The 20,881-nt window shown below is 37.2% G+C and overlaps 1 protein-coding gene across 3 annotated transcripts in view; it reads right to left on the bottom strand.

The window, feature by feature from the left end:
* Nucleotides 1-20,881, bottom strand: part of OLFM3 (olfactomedin 3) — a 193,153-nt gene that overhangs the window by 37,627 nt on the left and 134,645 nt on the right. For 2 of the 3 annotated variants that reach the window (XM_035717949.2, XM_025417469.3), the window contains one exon: nucleotides 1,359-1,505. Coding sequence is in view for 2 of the 3 variants with exons in the window: in XM_025417469.3 (XP_025273254.1) it covers nucleotides 1,359-1,505 (147 nt within the window). In the remaining variant the exon portion in view is untranslated. Of the gene's footprint in view, nucleotides 1-1,358; nucleotides 1,506-11,237; nucleotides 11,388-20,881 lie in introns of those variants that run through there. The other variant, XM_025417467.3, reaches the window with a different exon arrangement.

The following is a 20,881-nucleotide window of genomic DNA, read 5'->3' as shown; positions in this document are numbered from 1 at the left end:
TATATGGAGAAAATGCTATTGAATGAAACTGAAGAGTTTAATGTTCAAAGGAATGACTTAGAGAATGATGATAAATACTTGAAATTATTCATTATCTGTTCAGATAGCTTGCATATTGCATTCTGTTATTTTAACTTCCTTGCAAGATTGTTAATGGGATTCAAATGTGTGAGCTCAAAGAGTCTAGTGTAATCTTGGGAGTTGAGGATAAATTTCTGGCATGGGAATAGGGCTTCTTGCTTTTTTCTTTTTTTCCTTAAGGAGAGACCAGCTGGATATTAAGAGGTATGATAGTCAGTCTTAAGAAGGTAAGATTGGGAAAAGTAAAAAATAATATAAATAAAACAGTAGAACAGGAAGCGTGAGGTATTCTTTTTCAGGAAGGGAAAACAAGTTTACTTGAGAAGGGGGGACAAAAATTGGAATGACCTTCCTCACCATTCCCTGCTCTCCCATATTTTCCCTTTCAAGGAATGGTAGATTTTTTTTTTTTTTTTAAAAAGGTCATTTCTAATGGCTGAGGAATATTCCATTGTATACATAAACCACATCTTCTTTATCCACTCATCTTTCGATGGACACCGAGGCTCCTTCCACAGCTTGGCTATTGTGGCCATTGCTGCTATAAACATCGGGGTGCAGGTGTCCCTGCATTTCATTGCATCTGTATCTTTGGGGTAAATCCCCAACAGTGCAATTGCTGGGTCGTAGGGCAGGTCTATTTTTAACTCTTTGAGGAACCTCCACAGAGTTTTCCAGAGTGGCTGCACCAGTTCACATTCCCACCAACAGTGCAAGAGGGTTCCCCTTACTCCACAAACTCTCCAACATGTGTTATTTCCTGCCTTGTTAATTTTCTCCATTCTCACTGGTGTGAGGTGGTATCTCATTGTGGTTTTGATTTGTATTTCCCTGATGGCAAGTGATGCAGAGCGTTTTCTCATGTGTGTGTTGGCCATGTCTACCCACCATTTGCTTCAATGTGGGTGGAACTGGAGGGTATTATGCTGAGTGAAATGGGTCAATCGGAGAAGGACAAACATTATATGTTCTCATTCATTTGGGGAATATAAATAAGAGTGAAAGGGAATAGAAGGGAAGGGAGAAGAAATGGGTAGGAAATATCAGAAAGGGAGACAGAATATAAAGACTCCTAACTCTGGGAAACGAACTAGGGGTGGTGTAAGGGGAGGAGGGCGGGGGTGGGGGTGAATGGGTGACGGGCACTGAGGGGGGCACTTGACAGGATGAGCACTGGGTGTTATTCTGTATGTTGGCAAATTGAACACCAATAAAAAATAAATTTATTATAAAAAATTTAAAAAAAGGTGAAGGAGGGCAGAAAACTGGGTACCTACCTTTTCCAGAAGCTGGCGAAGCTGCCTGCTTTTGGCATCGCGGGAACACAGGTTCTGTTCTGGAGCAACCACTGTGCATATGCATCGTCCATCAGGATCCTGTGCTGAACTGTACACTTGCCACCCTTCTTTGGGACTGATCTGAGTCTGAGGAAACCAATGGCAAACACATAAGAACACAGATGTCTATTATAGTGTAAAGAGAATGTAGGTTTGTAACATTTTAAGCAAAGCATCTTTTTTGATAATTAAAGTTTGTGTTTTTATTCTCTGAAGATAGAGATTAAACAACTTCTATAGGCAGCATAGCTTCATTTAGTTACACTCTCCTTATCAGTCTCCAGGAGAATTTTTTCTATATTATTCTCATGTTATTAATCATTTATTGACCCTATAGCACTTCCCTAATGCTTTTTGTCATATCTGGACATTTCAGTGCAACTTTAGAAGCGTCTGATAACCACTGAATCACATAACAGCAGTCTTTCTACATAAGATCTGTTAGTTAGTCTTTCCCAACAGTAACTGGTAGTAGTAGTAGTATATATATTTTTTTCTGATTATTATTCATGTGTGATATTCTGATGCAAAGCCCTATGGTAAGGACCTTCCAGTGCATTAAAGGATCAATTGTGAATAAAGCTAGAAAAATAGCATATAAGAATATAGGGTAAAAATAATTAGATCACCATGGTTTTGCAAAGAAAGCACAGTCCTAGGGAGGTTAAAGAGAGTATTTTAACATAGTCGGCCAAATTCATCTTCTCAAATTACTTCTGTGCACTTATCACCCTACCTCTCTAGAACCCTAGCTTAAAGTGGCTTTCCTATCTATGAAGGAGGCAGTTTAAAGTCGTCCTCCTATTTACATTTCTAGTTTTTCCTCCTGTATCTTCCTATAGGAAACTTCTTTTCAATCATACTGGTCTGTGTGTGTCCTGAAAGCATGCCACCTTGATTTATATCTGTGTATGTTACTCATTTTGTTTCTCCTGCTTGGTATATCCATTTTATAAACCTTCAGATTACTAAACCCTTATAATTTCTACCTATTTTGAAGGATTGTCTGTATTATTCACCAAGCATTTAATGTGTATTGTCTAGTATTGTTATTTGCCTTTCAAATGTCTTATTTCAACACTTAGTTTTTATCCAGCTACTAGATATATTAGATATTTCCTGTCATATCAAGTACATTCTATCAGGTACAAAGATAAGTATGCTCACTTTTTATCTAGTTACTTTTCAGAAAGAACTGGGCTTTAAACATATACTCTCCGTTGTACAAACAGGAGTCGTTGCGGTTGCCGTGATGTACTGCCCAGAGAGGCACTCATTCATTTCTCTAGCTGCTGAGATTATCAGTGGCTCGACTCTCAGTTGAGCTTCTCTTTGGAGATCGGCTAGGCTGAAAAATGCTGCCATTCAAGGGCAGGCCCTGGTCCAAGGGACAGCTCATGTGCATTGATTTTGATGATGCAGCAGTACAAAGAAGCACCCTAAGAAGCAGGAATTATTATTTCCATTTCACAGAAGAGGAAATTGTTTGGGAACACTCAGCATGGATAGTAGAGCTTGTATGAAACCAGGCAGTATGCTCCAGAGCAGTACTGTCAAATGGAAATATAATAATTTTAACTTTTTTAATGGGCTTAAAAAGGTAAAAAGAAATAACATTAATCTTCATGTATTTTATTTAACTCCATATATTCAAAGTATTCCATCATGTAATCAATATAAAAATTATTCATGAAATACTTTACATTGTTTTTTCCTCTTTTTTTTGCACTCTTTGAAATGGATTGTACATTTTATACTTATGACTCACCTCAATTTGGATTAGCCACATTTCAAATGCTTAATAGCTACATGTGGGCTCCTTTTTTTTTTTTAAGCTTTTATTCATTTATTTATTCATGAGAGACACAGAGAGAGGCAGAGACATAGGCAGAGCGAGAAGTGGGCTCTCTGCGGGGAGCCTGATGCAGGACTAGATCCCAGAACTCTGGAATCATGACCTGAGCTGAAGACAGACCCTCAATCACTGAGCCAGCCGGGTGCCCCTACCTGTGGCCTCCTTATTGGACAGTGCACCACTAGAGTCCTGCATTTAATTAAAATGCTAAGGCCATATCAGTATGATGTTGAAGAGCCAGATAATTGTTTTTAAAGGTCAGTCGTGGATATTGAAAAAACTACCTAACAGATGTTACATAGACAAACCATCCAATTTGATCTGAATTTGTTTTTCCTGTTGAAATAGCAGATAAATCAGCGGTCCTCTTTGTAGCTATTTTCTGGCTTCTAAGACTAGGATCTGAAATTCATCAGCCTTTCTCTATCTGTCCTTCTCTGGTCTCCAGGGATTCAGAAGATAGGTATTTCTTGTATGACCAGGAGAAGAGGGAGATGAATTTAGTTGAGAAAAGAAAATATTTAATGAATGAGGTTGGAAAGCCAAGGCTGAGGAAGAGTGAGAGAAGGGCTGAGGGTTGGGAATGGAGATGCGGTTAGGAACCAAGAGGTGAAGGGAGGCCAGAGAGGACTGTCTTGTAAAATGCCTGTTGTTACTGGAATCAGCTGTTTGCCTATAGACCTGGAGTGTTTTGCCAGGTTAAAAGTGGACTCTTCGAAGAATGAAAGCAGGCTGGCTTCTCTTTCCACAGATCTGCTACGGTCTGTGAGAACTTCTGCCCCTGGAATTCACAGCAGAACAGATACAATTTCCTACTTATCGTGTCCCAGGTCCCAGATCATTGCATACCATCAGCCAGCACACAGTTCTTTTTCTTTTCAAGGGCTCTAGCAGTAATTGCTACAGGGTGCTGATAGGCATTGCAACAGCAATCATGAGCAACTATCAGAGAAGCTATAAGTTATGAACTCAGAAAACTCTTGAAGATGTCACAGTCCTTGTCCTTGATCTATAATGAGAACCAAGTGGTGCCAGAGCTCTTTTTAATCTTCCTTTTCAGATAATTCATGGAAACATCCTATGCTGCCTTTTATTTCTGAAGCATTGGATTCATTATCATTTCTTTCTTTTTCATTCTCTCATTCCTTGTGGCATTTATGCCTGAATATCTAGTTAGGATGGATAGATGTACTTAGAATTATATATTATTAGAATCAGATAGCATCTTAAAGACTATTGTGGTATCCTTTTTGTATTAAGGAAGAAAAAAATGTAGAGATTACCGAGTAGTGATAGGAATGGTTTAGCAGTTTTCAGAGATACATTTAAAGGTTTAAGCTAAGTAACAGGATGGGGTTAATATATCTAGACATAGGTCTTATAGTTTCAGTTAGACCTCACCTAACATTGGACACAAATCTCAAGTATGTCAGAAAATTAAGTCTTGTCACTAGGATAAATTTAGCTTTTGGATAAAGGAGCAGGGGTCACTCAATTATAATATTAAAATATCTTTAACTGCAGCGCAAACACTGATTATTAAACCTGGCAGCATTAATATTGGTGTTCACTTGCCAGTGTTTGGCTAACTAGTGAGGAGCTTATCATGACAGGGCAAGGTGTCACTTGGTTTCTGGAATGAGGGAAACAGGAAAGGTGAATAGGGTTTGATGTTCATTTAACATTCTCCCTGAAGTGTCAGCTTAATAAAAGTAGACTCCAGCCTTGTTTGTACTTCCAATTGTCTTCTTGTAAGAATCATTGGGAAGAGCCATGACCTTATCTACTACACAGTTAGTTTGAATGATCTCAAGTATAACAAGTTACCTCTTTGGCAAGAAAAAGGTAACTCAAAAGAGAAAAAAGCTAATATAAAAGATGAGTGCCTGACAGTCCTGTGGGTTTTGAAAGAGACTTCTTTGCCAGGGTCCTTGATAAATAAAGGAAGCATCTCTAGTGCTCTCTTTTAGGCTTCCATAACTGGCATTGAAAGGAGGATCAGAACAAAACCATCTAAGACCTCAGGTGGAAGGAAATATTTAGGCAGTTTTTGGATACCAATGAAAAAAGACTTGCCATTTTAACTTTCAAGAACAATTATTTAGGTGTCTGTAAAACTCATAGTAATAGCAAACATTTATGGAGCTCTAACTTGGCTGTTCATGTACTATTACCTTTGAATATCACACTAACCTTATGGACAAGGTTATGTTATTCCATTCTACCCATTTTATAGGTGAGCGAATTGAGATGGAAAGACAGGAAGGAACTTGCTCAAGGACATGCAGGGGGTAATCAGCAGAGCTGGGATTTGCACTTTGATGTCAGTTTGATGTCAGAGTCTGAAAGTTTAGCCACCACACTGCACCACCAGTTATCTGAAATTCCCTTTTATAAATGCTAACACTAACCCTGAAAGCATTTTCGGAACTGCGGTGAAGGCCAGTACTCGGACCTGGAGGGTGCATGTGGTTTATTACTATCCAAAGCATCCTAATCATAGTGGTTACTGATGCAGTTCTCTTTGAACCTTTTGTTTTAATTAGAAGAACTAAATGAACTATTTAGTAGTTTTTAATATTGCAGAACTCATGAAATATTTAAGAATGCTCTAAATAGGAGAATTAAAATGATAATTTTAACAATTGGATTTCAAGTCTGGATTCTTTCCTTATAATTGAATTACCAAGCTATGCTTTATAAATATAAAGCTACTGTGTGAGAATTCACTCAAAACTCCGGGGGCTTTGTACCAGAAAAGAGAGATCCTGAAGACTGAGGTAAAAGTAAAAATAAATAAAAATATCTTGCATTTCCATTTGTTTTTCTGTTTATAAAATCCCCCCCTTTGTATTATCCTCACTTTTTTTAAACCAGCTACCCTTCCTTAGACATAGACTATCTTACTTATGAGGAAACTGCAACTCCTCATGAGGAATTTTTTTTTTCAAGTCATCTATCAGAACTTAGACCCAGTTTTCTTCAGCTCAGAGTCTTTACTCTCATCCTCTGCACATAAATGTGGACAGAAAGTCTATGTCCATTCACCAATAGCCCAAAAATCTGTTTTGGAGAAGCTACACCCAGGCAAGTGGAGGGCATTATCTAAACAGTATGAAAATAAGTAGCAATTGGCACCCCGGAGGAGTAGTTAGCAATGCAGGTTCAGCAAGGCAACTGGATATTCCTGTGGTGGGCCCTGCAATCATTTATCAGGGCCCACATGGAGGGGCAGGCGAAGGACAGAAATCTGATGATATTAAGAGAACTGAATTAGCCAGTTGAACATTGCTAGGTTTTACATTTTATCTTGAGTTTCTACACATTTCATAAAAAGTATACACAGATGGAGGCAAAAAAGAATAAGGAATCTACCTGTTGGAAATGGTACACAAGGTAGGGAAAATAAAGCAGAAAAAAAATAAAGCAGAAAAAAATCCATTTATTAGACCCTATTTGATTTAAAGTGGAGATGCCTAAAGGATGAAACCCCTTATAAATTTTTTTGTCTGAGGATGGTTTGGTCTCAGAGAGTGAAATGTGGTTTAGCATGCTAATGGCTTTAGTTGTGAAGAGAGGAGAAATGTGAGGAAAAGAATGGGAGAGATGTTGACAGACCACACGGAATGAAGCTGTGTTCTGGAGGATGTGTTAATAAAGATGCCACTGCACAGCACTTTTCTTCCTATTTCTTATGAGACTCATTGGAACTGAAATAAGAAATGCATGTTCTTCACTCAAGAAAACCTCAAGGCTCTAAGAAAAACAACTATTAAAACAAAACGACAACAACAACAACAAAAAAACAAATGACAAAAAAACCCAAAGATATAAAATTTAGGTTGGTTGGACACCTCTCTTCACGTTCTGGAAATTACAAAGTCTGAGGTGGAAAAGGCTCAGAGGTCTTCTCTGGTCCTGTGTCTCTGTCCCCTCAGTCACACTTTTGTCCGTTCTTGGGTTTATCCTCGAACTCTGCATGATAAGAATTTTGCTGCTTCCTAGGCAGCCCCTTCCTGCTGGTGGAAAGCTGAGAGGCTCCATCTGAACTTCTGTCTGCAGCCCTACTTCCGTCTGAGGTACTTGAGCAGGAATACATCTACCCTTGTATCCAGGTCACTATTCTTCCCTAAAAAGGCAATTATTGCTTTCTCTGTGGCCCTCAAGATTTGCAGTTCTGTTTTCTGCTCCACCTTCCACTCCTTAATTTGTTTAGTTGCCCTTTCACAAAAGGGGTATTGCCTAAGGATGTGAGGAAGAAGAACAGTCTGTATAACACAGAAGTCCAAGGTCTTCATGCAAATTGAAAAAAGTTGGTGAGTCGAGAAGAAGAAATTTGGAAAGTGTGGAGAGTTTGTGTCAGGGCATTCTACTTATTTTACAGAACTTATAAGTGACTAACTCAGTGAAGTAGTTATTTATGAGAAGTCAGCTAGATGTTTGAAACTGCAGCAAAACAAATCACTTATGCCCCCGGGTTCCCTTTGAGGCCTCTTCCCACCACAGCAGTCAGGCTGACTGGGAACAGCTGGTATCTGCCGATGTCCTCTGCTCGTTTAATTGCTCTTTTCCAGGTTCTTCCTGGTGTGGAGTCCACAGCATGGGGGATTTCTCAGAAGCTCAGCCCCAAAGGGCCGTTACTTTGCATCAGAGAGAAGTGTCAGAGGGAGCCTGAGCATCCTCAGAGCCAAGGCCTCACCTCTGCGGACACCAGCTTCTCCAAAGGCTGATGGGCCCAGTGATAGATTGGAAGGAAAAAAGAAAGAAAATAAAGAAGAAAGAAACCAGAGCCAAAGAGGAGAATAAAGAAATGCTTGAAGATTCTAACAAAAACAAGTGGGAGCATATTCCCCTAATAAGGAGCGGTATTTTACTATTTACTAACAAAAGTATCCCAGAAATTTAAAAACCTCTTTCAGCTTTTGAGACAATCAAATGTACACTGCCTATTTCAGAGACACTTGCTACAAACAGATTTAATTGCATTTAATCATTAAGGCCCTTTTTTTCTTACTTTTATTCTATTTTTTTAGGTCACTTGAAAATACCCTTCTAAAGAAAGATTTTGTGTTTATGTAAATCTGAACTTTTTGCCATCTGCATATCCCATAAACATTCATAAAGCAAATTTTAAGACCTACTCTTTTTTTATCTTTTTTATAAATTTATTTTTTATTGGTGCTCAATTTTCCAACATACAGAATAACACTCAGTGCTCATCCCATCAAGTGTCCTCCTCAGTGCCCATCACCCAGTCACCCCCACCCCCTGCCCACCTCCCCTTCCACCACCTCTAGTTCATTTCCCAGAGTTAGGAAGACCTACTCTTTTGTTTGTTTGTTTGTTTATTTTTGAGTTTCAGGCTCATCCCATACATACTGTCTAAAGTGAGAACATAGAGCAGGAAAGTTGAAAGGGACAGGATATCCTAACTAAATCTACTAGGAAGGGCACTGTTAACCCTGCCATCTAAGGAAAGTGGAGTTCAGGGTTATGGGAAGCCACCTGAGCAGGGCACAAAGAACCTACTGTGGCTCCAGGGCCAGGAGAGGTAAGGACTAGTGAAGGATGAGACCACTTCTCTGATCAGGACTGTGGTCAGGTGACTTGCTTCCATTCTTGGCTCTCTCATTCACCAGCTGGGCAAAATCTGTTCAGTCACTTATACATTTTGGGTCATTCTTCCCACTTGCAGCAGGAGGAGGTTGGATTAGATCATTCATATTTCCAGTTGAGCTCTTGAGTGCTTTAAGGCTTCTCTGGAGGAATCTTGTCTGGGGCAAGGGGTTGATTGTATGGAGAGGGAGCAGATGGTGGAGGCTCAATAAATACCTCCCCTCATTGTTTATAATTTGACCCATGACCTGTTTTACAAATTGGACTTCCACTTCAAGTTTCACTCAACAAATATTTTTTCAGCGTATATTACATAAAATTTAATTTGGGAGAAAAAAAAGGCACTGCTGCCAAAAATAGTGTGAAGATAACTGGCCTGTATGGTTTCAGAAATCCTTTCCAGCATTAACATTTTATGATCTTAATCTAGGAAATACAGATTCATTTATTTTTCACCATGGGAATCAAAAGGTATGAGCAATTATCTTGAATAATTAAGATAGGGAAATGTCATAGCCATTGTTTCTCTGTAAAGTATGCCACTTCTGTGAAACATTAAAAAAAAAAGCAGAAAAAACAAAAACCCCAAAAAACAAAAAAAAAACTTTTGCAAGTTGATTTCTCCCTTCCAGTGAAGAATACCATAGTGTAAACTTTCCTGATTTTTTTTTTTTTTTTTTTTTTTTGGTCACCCAAAGGAGGATTCGGCTGTATCAGAACATTCACAGACCAGAGCAATGCTTTTTATTTTTCAACCAACAGATTATTAAATCAGGAAGTAAAGAAAATGAATTTACTTTAACCTTAGAAGATAACTAGAAGTCCTAAAAGAATCATGCATAATTTTGGACATTTGATTCTCTTCTATCAACAACAGAAAATAAGAAAACCAATGTCTATACACACAAAAATTATACATATCAGATCCAAGGTACCAAGTTTGGAGTAGAATTCATTCATGAATTTCTTAGTTTAGATTCATTTTCTGAAAGGGTTAATTCAATAACTGAGTTGTTGAGATCAAGCTTTTGAACATTGAGAGCATTTGGCTCAGTATATACTAAATAATATACTTTGATTTTATAATTGTTTATTGATGACATAGCATGCTTTCTTTATAACTGGAGAAATCTTTTTTACATCCCTCCTGCCATACATACACCATGTACTAAGGAGGGAAATCTCAAAGTAAAGACAGTGAAGTGACTTAAGTGATTTAACGGAGGTAGATAAACATAAAAGTGGGTCAAATTGTGCCTCACATATGCTCTACTCATGCCCTAAGCAGTGGCTGAATTTAGTAAATTATGTAATTAATTTGTCTTGGCTTTACTCAGTTAATTACACATTGATAGATTAATTATTAGTCATAACTGCAAATAGGTCTTAAAAATGGGAGATTATTTTTCTTTTAATATCTGACTTTTTGATCCAATGGAATGATCCAGTGATAAAAATCGATAGGCAGGTAAAGAGCTCCAAATACTAATTGTTTCTGCATCCTTTATTTGATAGCAGAGAAATGATTTTTTTTTTTTTGAGGATATTCCTTCTGTTTGAATTTGTAACTTCTGTCTGAAAAATCAGTAGTTTTCATTTTTATTTGACAGGTTTTAACTAAACCATGGTTCAGACTATCAGAAAAGACTTCATTATAATGTGGGAAGGGTTAAAACTAAAATTAATTTTAAGTGAGTGAAAACTACAGGAGCAAGACTTGTGATAGGAGAGTCTTTATAAAAAAATAAACAATTAAAGGGAGATGATTTTATCAAGGAAATTTTATATTGTGTTTCTTAGCTCTCTTTAAGTCTTTCTGTCAGGTTTTAAATTGCTGAGGTTTTTTTATTTGTATTTAAAAGAGGTTGATTTCTCGGACTGAAGGCATTGCAAATAGTCCCTAAGAACTGAATTCCAAGGAAGATCCTGCTATAGTAAAGCTATATTAGCTAGAATATTCTCTATAGCATACTCCGTAGGAAAAATTATGGGAGTTTTACAGACATTAGAAGAAGTAGAAAAATAATAAAAAACAAAACACATTTGTTAAAGAATCCTTCCAAACAAGTTAAAGCTTATCAGTCTTAAGAATTTAATGAGTCTAGTATTTCCTTTTACAGCTAATTTCTCAAATTGTCCATTTATTATTATTATTATTATTTTTTTGGTGTAACTTTAAAGTCTTCACAAAGCAATATCCATAACTAAAGTTAGCACATAAATATTGTATCACTGAAGCCGCCTTGTAAATAGAGAAGCAAAATCTCAGCTTTGCAGTTTACAAAATCAAGCCCACTGGTTTAATGCCCTTACTTCCCAAGATGGTCAAACCCACCCGAGTGACTTACTAAGGTATCTGGCGTCGACAGCCTCGTGGTGTTCAGTCCTACCAAGGATGGGAGAGTTTGGGACATCCAGTTTGAGATCATTGCCATGGTACTAAGCACAGCGCCAAGCTTCAGCAGTGGAGGACTCATTGCTGTGAAGCTAATGAGTTTTCATAGTGACTGATTAAGATCCTGGTGCTGGGCTGGCAGCGGGAGGCGTGACTGCAGCAGCCACATCCACAGCATGAAAAGAGATCAACTTTCCCGGCTCTAATCACTGGGGAAAGCTCACAGAACCTCTTTTCCCCCACCCTCGTGGGGAGTGCCTTGCTCTTCCTTTTCCTTCCTTTCCGGACACTTTGCTGGTTCATCAAATGAAATAATCTTGATAGGGCTTGGTTGGTATTTATGAGAGCAAGCGGTTGGTGGGAGAGGGACCCTGAGCTCTTCCACTGTACTCAGTCACCATCAACAGTCTAACCTCCTCTGGGGTTTTCGTGAGTATAATCAGCTGCTCTTTATCCTTCATAAAAAATACACCTCTAGATGGAGGTCTGCCAAAGTGCACATTTCAAGCATCAAACTTCATACCTACGGATTTCTCCTAGCCTACACAGAGTACTTCTGGGCAGAGCATGAAAACAAAGTCTGCAAACAATTTCCAGGATGATCAGATATTCAGAGGAAGAGATTTTTTACTTTTTTAACAGTAACCTAAAATTAGCATTGTTGCCTCTAAGAAAAAAGTCAAAGATTAATAGCTGCTGCCTGTGGAGAACATCACCCTAGGCAACTTACTTGTGAATAGACAGAAAAGGCAGCTTTAGAGGAAAGCTTCTGTTATGGAAATTTCATATGTTTCCAGTTTTGCTTTTAAGAATCAGTGCTTCCTAGTTGTTCAAAGGACGAACTCAGTTAACTCTATTTTCACCTGGAGAAGAATGACAGACGACTGCTGCCTGTCTGTCATAACAGAACATGTGACTATTAAAAACGAGCACAATACTTGGATTTAGGGACCCTGAGGGTCCAGTCTTATTTTCCTCTGGTCAGTTGAGTGACTGGTCAGTGACTTAACATCCGTTGGTTTTCATTTTTCAGGTTTGGACTCCATGTTCTCCAAGGCCTCTTCCAGCTTTAAAATTCAATGATCTGGGGACACCTGGGTGGCTCAGTGGTTGAGCGTCTGCCTTTGGCTCAGGGTGTGATCCCAGGATCCTGGGATCAAGTCCAGCATCAGGCTCCCCACAGGGAGCCTGCTTCTCTCTCTGCCTGTGTCTCTGCCTCTCTCTGTGTCTCTTATGGATAAATAAATAAAATCTTTTAAAAAAGTAAGGTAAATAAAATACAATGATCTGTTTATTAGAATTGGCAAAGGTGTATATTGAATTTGGGGCTTGTGGATAGTATTATTATATTCTTCTTACAAATACTATAAATTGCCCCTATCCAAATCTCGGGTCCCGAATGGAATAAATCAGAGGCCATTGTTTTGTACAATATATATGTCCTAAAATAAAAATGTAGAGAGAAGACATGAAGGGAAATGTGCCTGAATGAAAATTAAATGAAAAGGAACCTGTTATAAGAAGGAAGTATACTATTTTGATTCCTTAGGAGAATTCTGGAATTGTTTATAGCTGGAATTCTCAGCCCAAGATATATATTTTTCATAAACAGTTTTGGCAGGAGAAATAAAAGAAATGTCTTTAATAAAATTGAAAGAGATACATATTTATAGAAGTATGTATGTCCTTTATTCTCAAAAAGAGCTTTAAACTAAGATGAATACTGAGAGACTCCTCAAGTCTTCCTTGCTTCTATTACCTAGGAACTTAGGCTTTTTTCCCTTCAAAATACAACCAGATGATTTTAGTTGACTCTTATTTTTTTTTTTAACCACAGGCCCAGAAAACCAAATAATACTTATTTGTGTCTTTCAAAAAATCATACATGAGAGACTATAAAGGTGAAAGCACAATAGTTTATATATTAAAGTTAGCCTTGAATAAGAGTATTCATAGAAAGGACTGAAATTTTACATCAGTATTACAATGTGGCAATAACAAAAAGCAAAGTGGATTTACGAATCTAATTATTTGAAATATACACCTGGAACTTTACCTGATTTAGGAGGGGTAGTGCCTTTTCAAGAGCTTAATTTCCAGAATTGAAAACTAATATACATGCAGTTGTTAGATCATTTAAGATGCAACATGGCAGATGGTAATTATAGTTATTAATGAACTATCAGTCAACAAAATAATAGCATCTTTAGAAGAATACAGGATTGCATGTCAGGGGAACCAGTGTTCTTATTTGCAAATTAAAAAAAAAAAAAGGAAGAGGGGCACCTGGGTGGCTCAGTCAGTTAAGTGTCTGACTCTTAATTTCAACCCAGGTTATGATCTCAGGGGGTGGTGGGATCAAGTCCCACATCAGACTGGGTGCTGGGCGTGGAGTCTACTTATCCCTCTCCCTCTGGTCCTCCTCCTCCTCTCTCTCTCTCTTTCTCAAATGAACAAATAAATCTTTAAAAAAAGAAACGTGCATACTTTAAAAAAAGAGAAGAAATAAAGAAAAACACAACACAAATGGAATGCTTCTTGCAATTTCTCAGAGATGCAAGTAACTAAAGAATGGAAGGAACAGTATGAAAGTTTGTAATTTGATGGTGTTTATCAACAACATCAAATCTATAATGTGTTGTTTTTAGAATAGGTTTTAATGGCACACATTGAAATAAAGAGCTTAAATTATAATGATTATTAGTTGTGGGAAATAAAAATAGCTCCTATTTGTAAAGAGCTAAATAGTTTGCTGTGCTCTCATAATCTAGTGAAGTGATTATCATTATAATTCCCATTTTAGAAGTTGAGTTTTAGTTTGCAGATGGGGGAGGTGATTATTTTATGTAGTAGTAACAGCTTGTTTTCAGGGCAAGAAATCCCATGGTTACAGAAGTTCCATAAGAATAGTGTGAATGGTGCTGGTTGAGTAAGTAGCCAGAGATGAAATTGGAAATACTAGCAGTGACCAGCTCCCAGAACTTCAGGGCCACCCAAAGATGTTTGGAAATTATCTTGTATATAATTCAAGAATTTTAAGCAAAGCAGTGAAGTCATTAGTCATTGAGATTTATATCTCAAATTATTACTACTTTGGCATTTTTATGATGCAGCATAGACGGATGGGTATTGCAGGAACAGCAAAGCAAATCAGAGACTGGAAGGTCACTTAAGGGCATGTTCCAGTTTAGGCAAGAGAGGATGAGGTCCAGGAGTAAGATACTCAGTGAACTTCAAAAGGTTGGATTCCATGAAGATTTGAGGTAGGATTGGTAGCGCTTAGTGTTTGAATAGATTTAAGAAGTGAGGGAGAGAGGAAGTTACCAAGGGAATTTCAGATTTGGGATTTGGGTGGTGAATATTCATCAGGATAAGAATACAATTTTAGAAGTATGACTTAAGGAGAAGATAGAGTTCATTGTCACATATCAGGTATGAGTCACCTATGGTAGAGAAAAATCTCTGAATGGTAATGTACAATACATATAGAGTTCAGAAAAGAGTTAATTTCACTAGACCACAAAGGCCTAGTAAAAATAATGTGTCTGCATAGATGATAAAAATGGTTAATTTAGACATACATTGTCTTCAACTGTCAATGATTTTATTTAGACCTTAAGATAATATCTAGATTTATTACCTGTACATGATTACCTGTACATTTTTATCTAAAAAAAAAGTCCTATCACTAGTAAATAGTGAAAATGTTACTAAATCTAGTAATCTAACAAAAAATGTGACCTGACCAGATATTTATTTTCTTTTTAGAATCTCAGTGTAGGTCAGTAACTATAAAAGCTACAACAGTGCATTACTGCTCACAGAGAGCTGAAAGATATTGATTAATGTATTTATTTATTAGATGTTTTATGGTGGGCTGTCCTTTTATTACCTAGAAAATATTTCATGACAAACCTATATGATAAATAATTAATAAATATTGACCAAGAAAGACTTGCAGGTGATCTTATATAATATCAGCATATTTGGTCATTGAAATTTTTTTCCCTTGATTTGGAACACAAATGTTTAACAGTGCTTTAATGCTCAAAACACTTTCTAGTTTGGGGGCTATTCATGTTGTAGGTATTTGTGGGTTTTGGAGGAACCCAGCTTAGGCAGACATGAAAAAGTAAATACATGAAAAAACCTGATGGCCCCATAAAATATTACAGGAAACCTAAAAGGTTGACTATAGGCAAAACAGGAAAGAGATTGATATTACTTGTTTGATGATAGAAAATTTAAGAAGGAATAGGCTATTCATACTTTATTTTTATAATTTAACATTTTTAAACTTTGTAGATGATTTGAGAAAGAAAGGAAAATGGCATAATAGATGTAGTTGTAAAAATACAACTGTAGGGAGTAGAAATTATTGATGAAGAAGGAGGAGGAAGCATGGAAGGTAGGGAGGAGGAGGAGCCTATGGGGAGGAGGAGAGAGTAGTAATTGGATAGAATACTGAAAAACAAGTTGTATTGATTGGCTAAAAGAAGCTAAAGTAACCTCTGGAAGAAACAAAGTGGACTCCTCTTAGCAACCTAAGTAGGAAAAGTAGGAGGAGTGGCATACAATTGAGGAAAACAGAGTGGTTTTCGCTCTGTTTCACCAAATCACTCTGGTGATGCTATATACCCTGGAGGGTGTGGTATGTGAATGATTAGGTAAATAAACAGTTCCATTTAGGAGTCTCCATTTTCTCATCTGTAAAATAATGGATAAGTGAATCTATGTGGAGGGATTGACTAAGAGAATATACTTAAAAGTGCTTGTAACATGGCAGATGCTCCTTTAAAGGCAACCTTATTTCTGATAAGAAATGGCACGACTGAGGCAGGTCCAGAAAGTGTAGACCAGATTAAGGAACAATGAGCCCTGAAAAAGTGGGAAGTTTGTCTTTGCAAGGGGTAACTGAGTTGGGCTTGGAGTATATGAGGAGATTAATACAACTCTGCTATGCAACACAAAGTCACTCCGGGTCTCTGGAACTAATAGTCCAATTCAAAGCAGAAAAGAAGGACTAGTATTCTTGCTTCGTCCTTCATTGAGAAGCCAAAGTAATTACAAGAAAATTTCCATCAAGTCCCACTACCATATCAACTTACCCACCCCACCTAAGTCCACATATGCCACCTTTTCTCCTATTGTTACGGACTAATTGTCTGTGTTCCTAGGTAAGATTGATCCCTCCCCTGTCCAGTAGGTCAGTACCTTTCAGACTATCATGCATAGGAATTACCTGGAAAACTTGTTAAGACCCAGATCCTTAGGTCACACCCTTGAGAGTCCTAATTACTGGCTTTAGCATAGGACTAAATACTTTGTATTTCTGACAGTCTCCCAGCTGATATACATGCTGCCGTTTTTGGACCACCTTAGCCAGCCCTAGATCACATCCATCTGACCTACTCAGACAACTCTCTTAATTCTTTCTGACATCAAGAAATCTTCCCTCTTTAATGGATCATGCCCTTATATCTCTTATTTTACATATAAATAGTACTTTCTTGATCCTACTTTCTATCCGTTTATTCCCCTATTTCTCATATCTTTAAAGCATTCCTTCTTGAAAGAGTTGTCTATACTCACCATCTTCAGTTTATTTCTTTCTAATCAAGTTTTTGTCCACACTTCTCCACTCCACTGGTACTACTTTTATCAAGGCCACAAATGATCTCACATTGCTAAATGATTCCACATGTAGCAGCCAAGTCTCAGGCTTCAATTTCCTTGACCTATGAGCAGCATTCATTAGACTTTTACTTTCTCCTCCTTGAAGTAATTTCTTCACTTGGCTTCAAGGATATCATAATCATCTAGTTTTCCTTCTACTTTCTGACCTATCTTTTTTAGTCTCTTTGTTGAATCTTCCTCATCTATATGCTAATGACTCCCAAATTCATTTCTTCCTAGCAGACCTCTCCTATCAATTCAGACCTGTATATCCAATTATCTACTTGACATCTCCACTGGGATGTTTAATAGACATCTTAAATTGAACATGTTAAAAAATGAGCTCCTTCCCCCATCTCCAGCAAACAAAACAAAACCAAAAAAAAAAAAAAAAAAAAAAAAAGGAAAGAAAGAAAGAAAAGAAATAAATAAAAACCACATACATGCAGACATTCCTACATTCTTCCCATTTTAACTCCATGGTTCAGTTGGTCAGGACAGAAAGTTAAGTCTCAAACTTAACTCCCCCTCACCCCCCACATCTCTTATCAATTCCATCAGCATGTCTTCTAGTTTCTACTTTAGAAAATATATCTAGCATTTTACACCATACCCATTGCCACCATTCAAGTCACCATCATCTCTCATTTAGTTTACTATAAATGCTACCAGTTATTGACCTTGTATTACTTCAGTCCATTTTAACTCCCTAAACCAGAGTGATTTTGTTGAATTATTAAGTTAAATCAGAATCACTGGTTGATTTTCTGAATATTTAATTCAGAGTGATTAAAATATGTCAGATTATGTTATCTCTCTGCTTAAAACTCTTTGATAGATTCTTGTCTTGCTCATGGTAAAAGTCACAATGTTTGCATGAATTGTAAGGTTCCACATAATCTGGTTTCCTCTTATTCTTCTGATATCATTTCTTATAACTCTTCTCTTTGTTCGCTTCACTGGTGCTACTGTGTTCTCCTTGGGCATTTTTCTCAGAGACACAAAATAATCTTTCAACTCAGGACCTTTGGGCTTATTCTTCTGTAGTAGAATTCTAATCCCTCAATTCCTTTTTGTTTTATTTCAAAAATTACCTTCTCATAAGGCCTTTGCTTGACCATGCCATCTCAAATTTCTCCTCTTTTCATCTGATTACTTCTACTGTCTTTTGATAGTTCCTTTTTTTCTCCTTAGAATTTATCACAAGTTAGCATCTCAATATATTTTATTTATTCAATCTGTTTATATTTGTTTTTTTTTCCACTAGAAATGAAGCTTCATGAATGCAGGAATGTTACTTGTTTTGTTCACTGAGGTATTCTCAATGGTTAGAAGAGTGCCTGGAACATAGTAGGTTCTCAATAAATATTTATTAAACAAATGACTAAATGAATATGTTATTGTTTTCTTCCTGGCTTGCCCTCATTTTAAAAGAAGATCGTTTTCAGTGTGGAATTAGAACAGAGCCTATATTTTGCAAAACAAATCAGAGTAATATAGTGCATTTTGCATGTGTGTTTTATGTGTGGATGATGGATGTATATGTGGGCAAAATGATATTGTAAAATATTGAAACATTATGCTTATAGCTAAGAATGCTGCTTCTTTCCAGATTTAGAATGCAAGCACGTTTGATTTAAGCCAAGAAATACTGTCTCTAACTCTTGTTATGTCTTCTCTTGATAAAGGGCTCAAGTCACTGGAACTCTAAATAAATATGGAAGCAATCTTTTCTTGCTCTTGCCTTTGGCTAATGAAGTTTGTCTCTAATAATGTAGGGAAGGTGGAAGAGACTGTAGGTTATGGAAAGGTTGAGTTTAAATAAAATGAGTTAGAGAAGATAGAGACCTGAGTGTCCATTCACCCAACTCCCCTTCATTTGGCCCTTGGCAATCAATTAGGGACCACTTACAGCTCCCAGAATTCAGTGCTTTGCTACTCTTGCCTTGAGCTTTCAGGGTTGTCTTAAAAGTGTTCACTAATGAAAGAGTGAATTTAGAGTGAAAAACATTAGCAAAGTTCTTTAAAGGAGGGATTTCTGTCTTTTCATCTTTTCCTTCATCTGTGAAGCTGACTGATGCTCTATAAGCCCGGGGGATCCTTGGTTGGCAGCTGTTCTTGCTACTTCAAAGGAGAAAAAATGGATGTGTCGGGGAGAAATATATTCAGGGCAAACATGTTTTTTCCCCTGACTTTCTACTCAACATTGAAGAAGTGGGAAAATATAAATCCAGGATTAGACTAGTGGAAAGGAGGATACAGTGTGGTGTGACAGAGAGACCCTCAGACTAAGGCAGGAGACTTAGATTTTGCATCAGCTTAGTCACTGTCTAGCTCTAGGTTCTTCAACTCGGAAATGAAGATATTAAACTGAATTTCCTATGTAGCCCCTTCCATAATTAAATATCATTCTTAAGAACTCAGCCTTTATCCCTGTAATCACACAGGCACCTTCCCATTCTCTGCTTTGACACGACTAGCTCTGTGATCTCCCAGAGCCTTGGTTTCTCTGTGTATAAATTCATGATAACAAGAGAACCTGATTGCTTAGGTATTTGTGAGGATGAAATAAACTTTTGCATATGAAGCACTTGTTACAGGACCTAGTAAACAAGGAGCTTTCAATTGATGTTAGTCATCATTATTCTTGTGCAAAGATGCTTGTTTTCTCCATCTTTGTGGAAGAAAACAATAGAGATAAAAATTGTTAGTGATAAGTAGTGAAGATCCTCAAACTTTGTGGTGAATTATCAATATAAAGGCTTATCTTTAAGTGGTTTAAAAATGCAAAACATTTTTTGATTCTAATGTTGTTGGTTCACAGGGACTGACTCTAAGAGTATTCTAGAAAGGGTCTAAAATGTGCCCATCCTACAGGCAGCCTTGAGAAGCTGCCTATGTAAGTCTGCCTGCCCGGCACTGTTCTAAGAACTTACCTGGATGAACTTAATTCTCACACAAACCCTGTGAGGTTGGTATTATTACTAAAACAGTTTATAGATGAGGAACTGAGGCACCAAGAAGTTAAATGAGCTATTGGTCACACAACCAATAAATGGCAAGGTCAATATTTGTACCTCAATGGTCACATTATAAGTATGCTCTTTTGACTGTTGTACACGTGCAAACATACCTACACAATATTACAGCACATGCTGATGTCAAATTTTGTCTTTTAGAAAAAATAGTTGGTATTATTTAGGGGAAGCATCGAAATTTAATCATTGGCATGTCCTTGGTAAATGAATTCTTAAAGCTAAGCATAAAAGTGGAAAATAACATGTCTTCACTTGTTGAGTTTCTGTTTAAGTGTGACTGAGCAAGGCTCTAACCATTGACTCTCAGGTAAGTTCAGTCCCTGCTTCATTTCTTTGGAATGTATTTTCAGATTTTTTTAAGTTCACTTAAATCACCAGGACTGACTAAAGTGTTAAATTATTGCCAAAAGCTTTTCTAGAAGAAATTGTTTAGGAAGACAAATCTCAAAGAGGTTGAAAAACTGCCTGGTGATCAGAAAGAAGGCTGATTTCAGGGATAACACGAACGAATGAAATTGGATCCTCAAATGTGCAATTTTCTGAAAGTTGTTATAAGTGTTTCATAGAGCTTATCTCTGTCATGAAATTTGAAGTGTATGGTTAGCAGGAATAAAAAATCTGATGGTAGTCAGTAACCCCAGACATCAAAGTATGGGAAGATTACGTTTGTAGCCTGCTTTTTAACAAATCACATCCTAGCAGTTCTACGGAGCTAATTCTTATGTAGCAGCATTAGGATATTATTTTCAGCATTGCTCCCTCATCAGTATGTGTAGTCAAGGTTGTTTTGTGATTTGAAAGCTCTGGGCAGACAAACATAAACACAAATGTCTAAAGATCTGGACTTGAAACAAGTCAGGCATGCTTTATTATTGGAAGTGTC

The sequence above is a fragment of the Canis lupus genome, chromosome 6 (assembly GCF_003254725.2).
Source record: "Canis lupus dingo isolate Sandy chromosome 6, ASM325472v2, whole genome shotgun sequence".
In the NCBI taxonomy this organism is placed as follows: domain Eukaryota; kingdom Metazoa; phylum Chordata; class Mammalia; order Carnivora; family Canidae; genus Canis; species Canis lupus.
The sequence above is the reverse complement of the archived record's forward strand: the minus strand, read 5'-3'. Positions and strand labels throughout refer to the sequence as shown.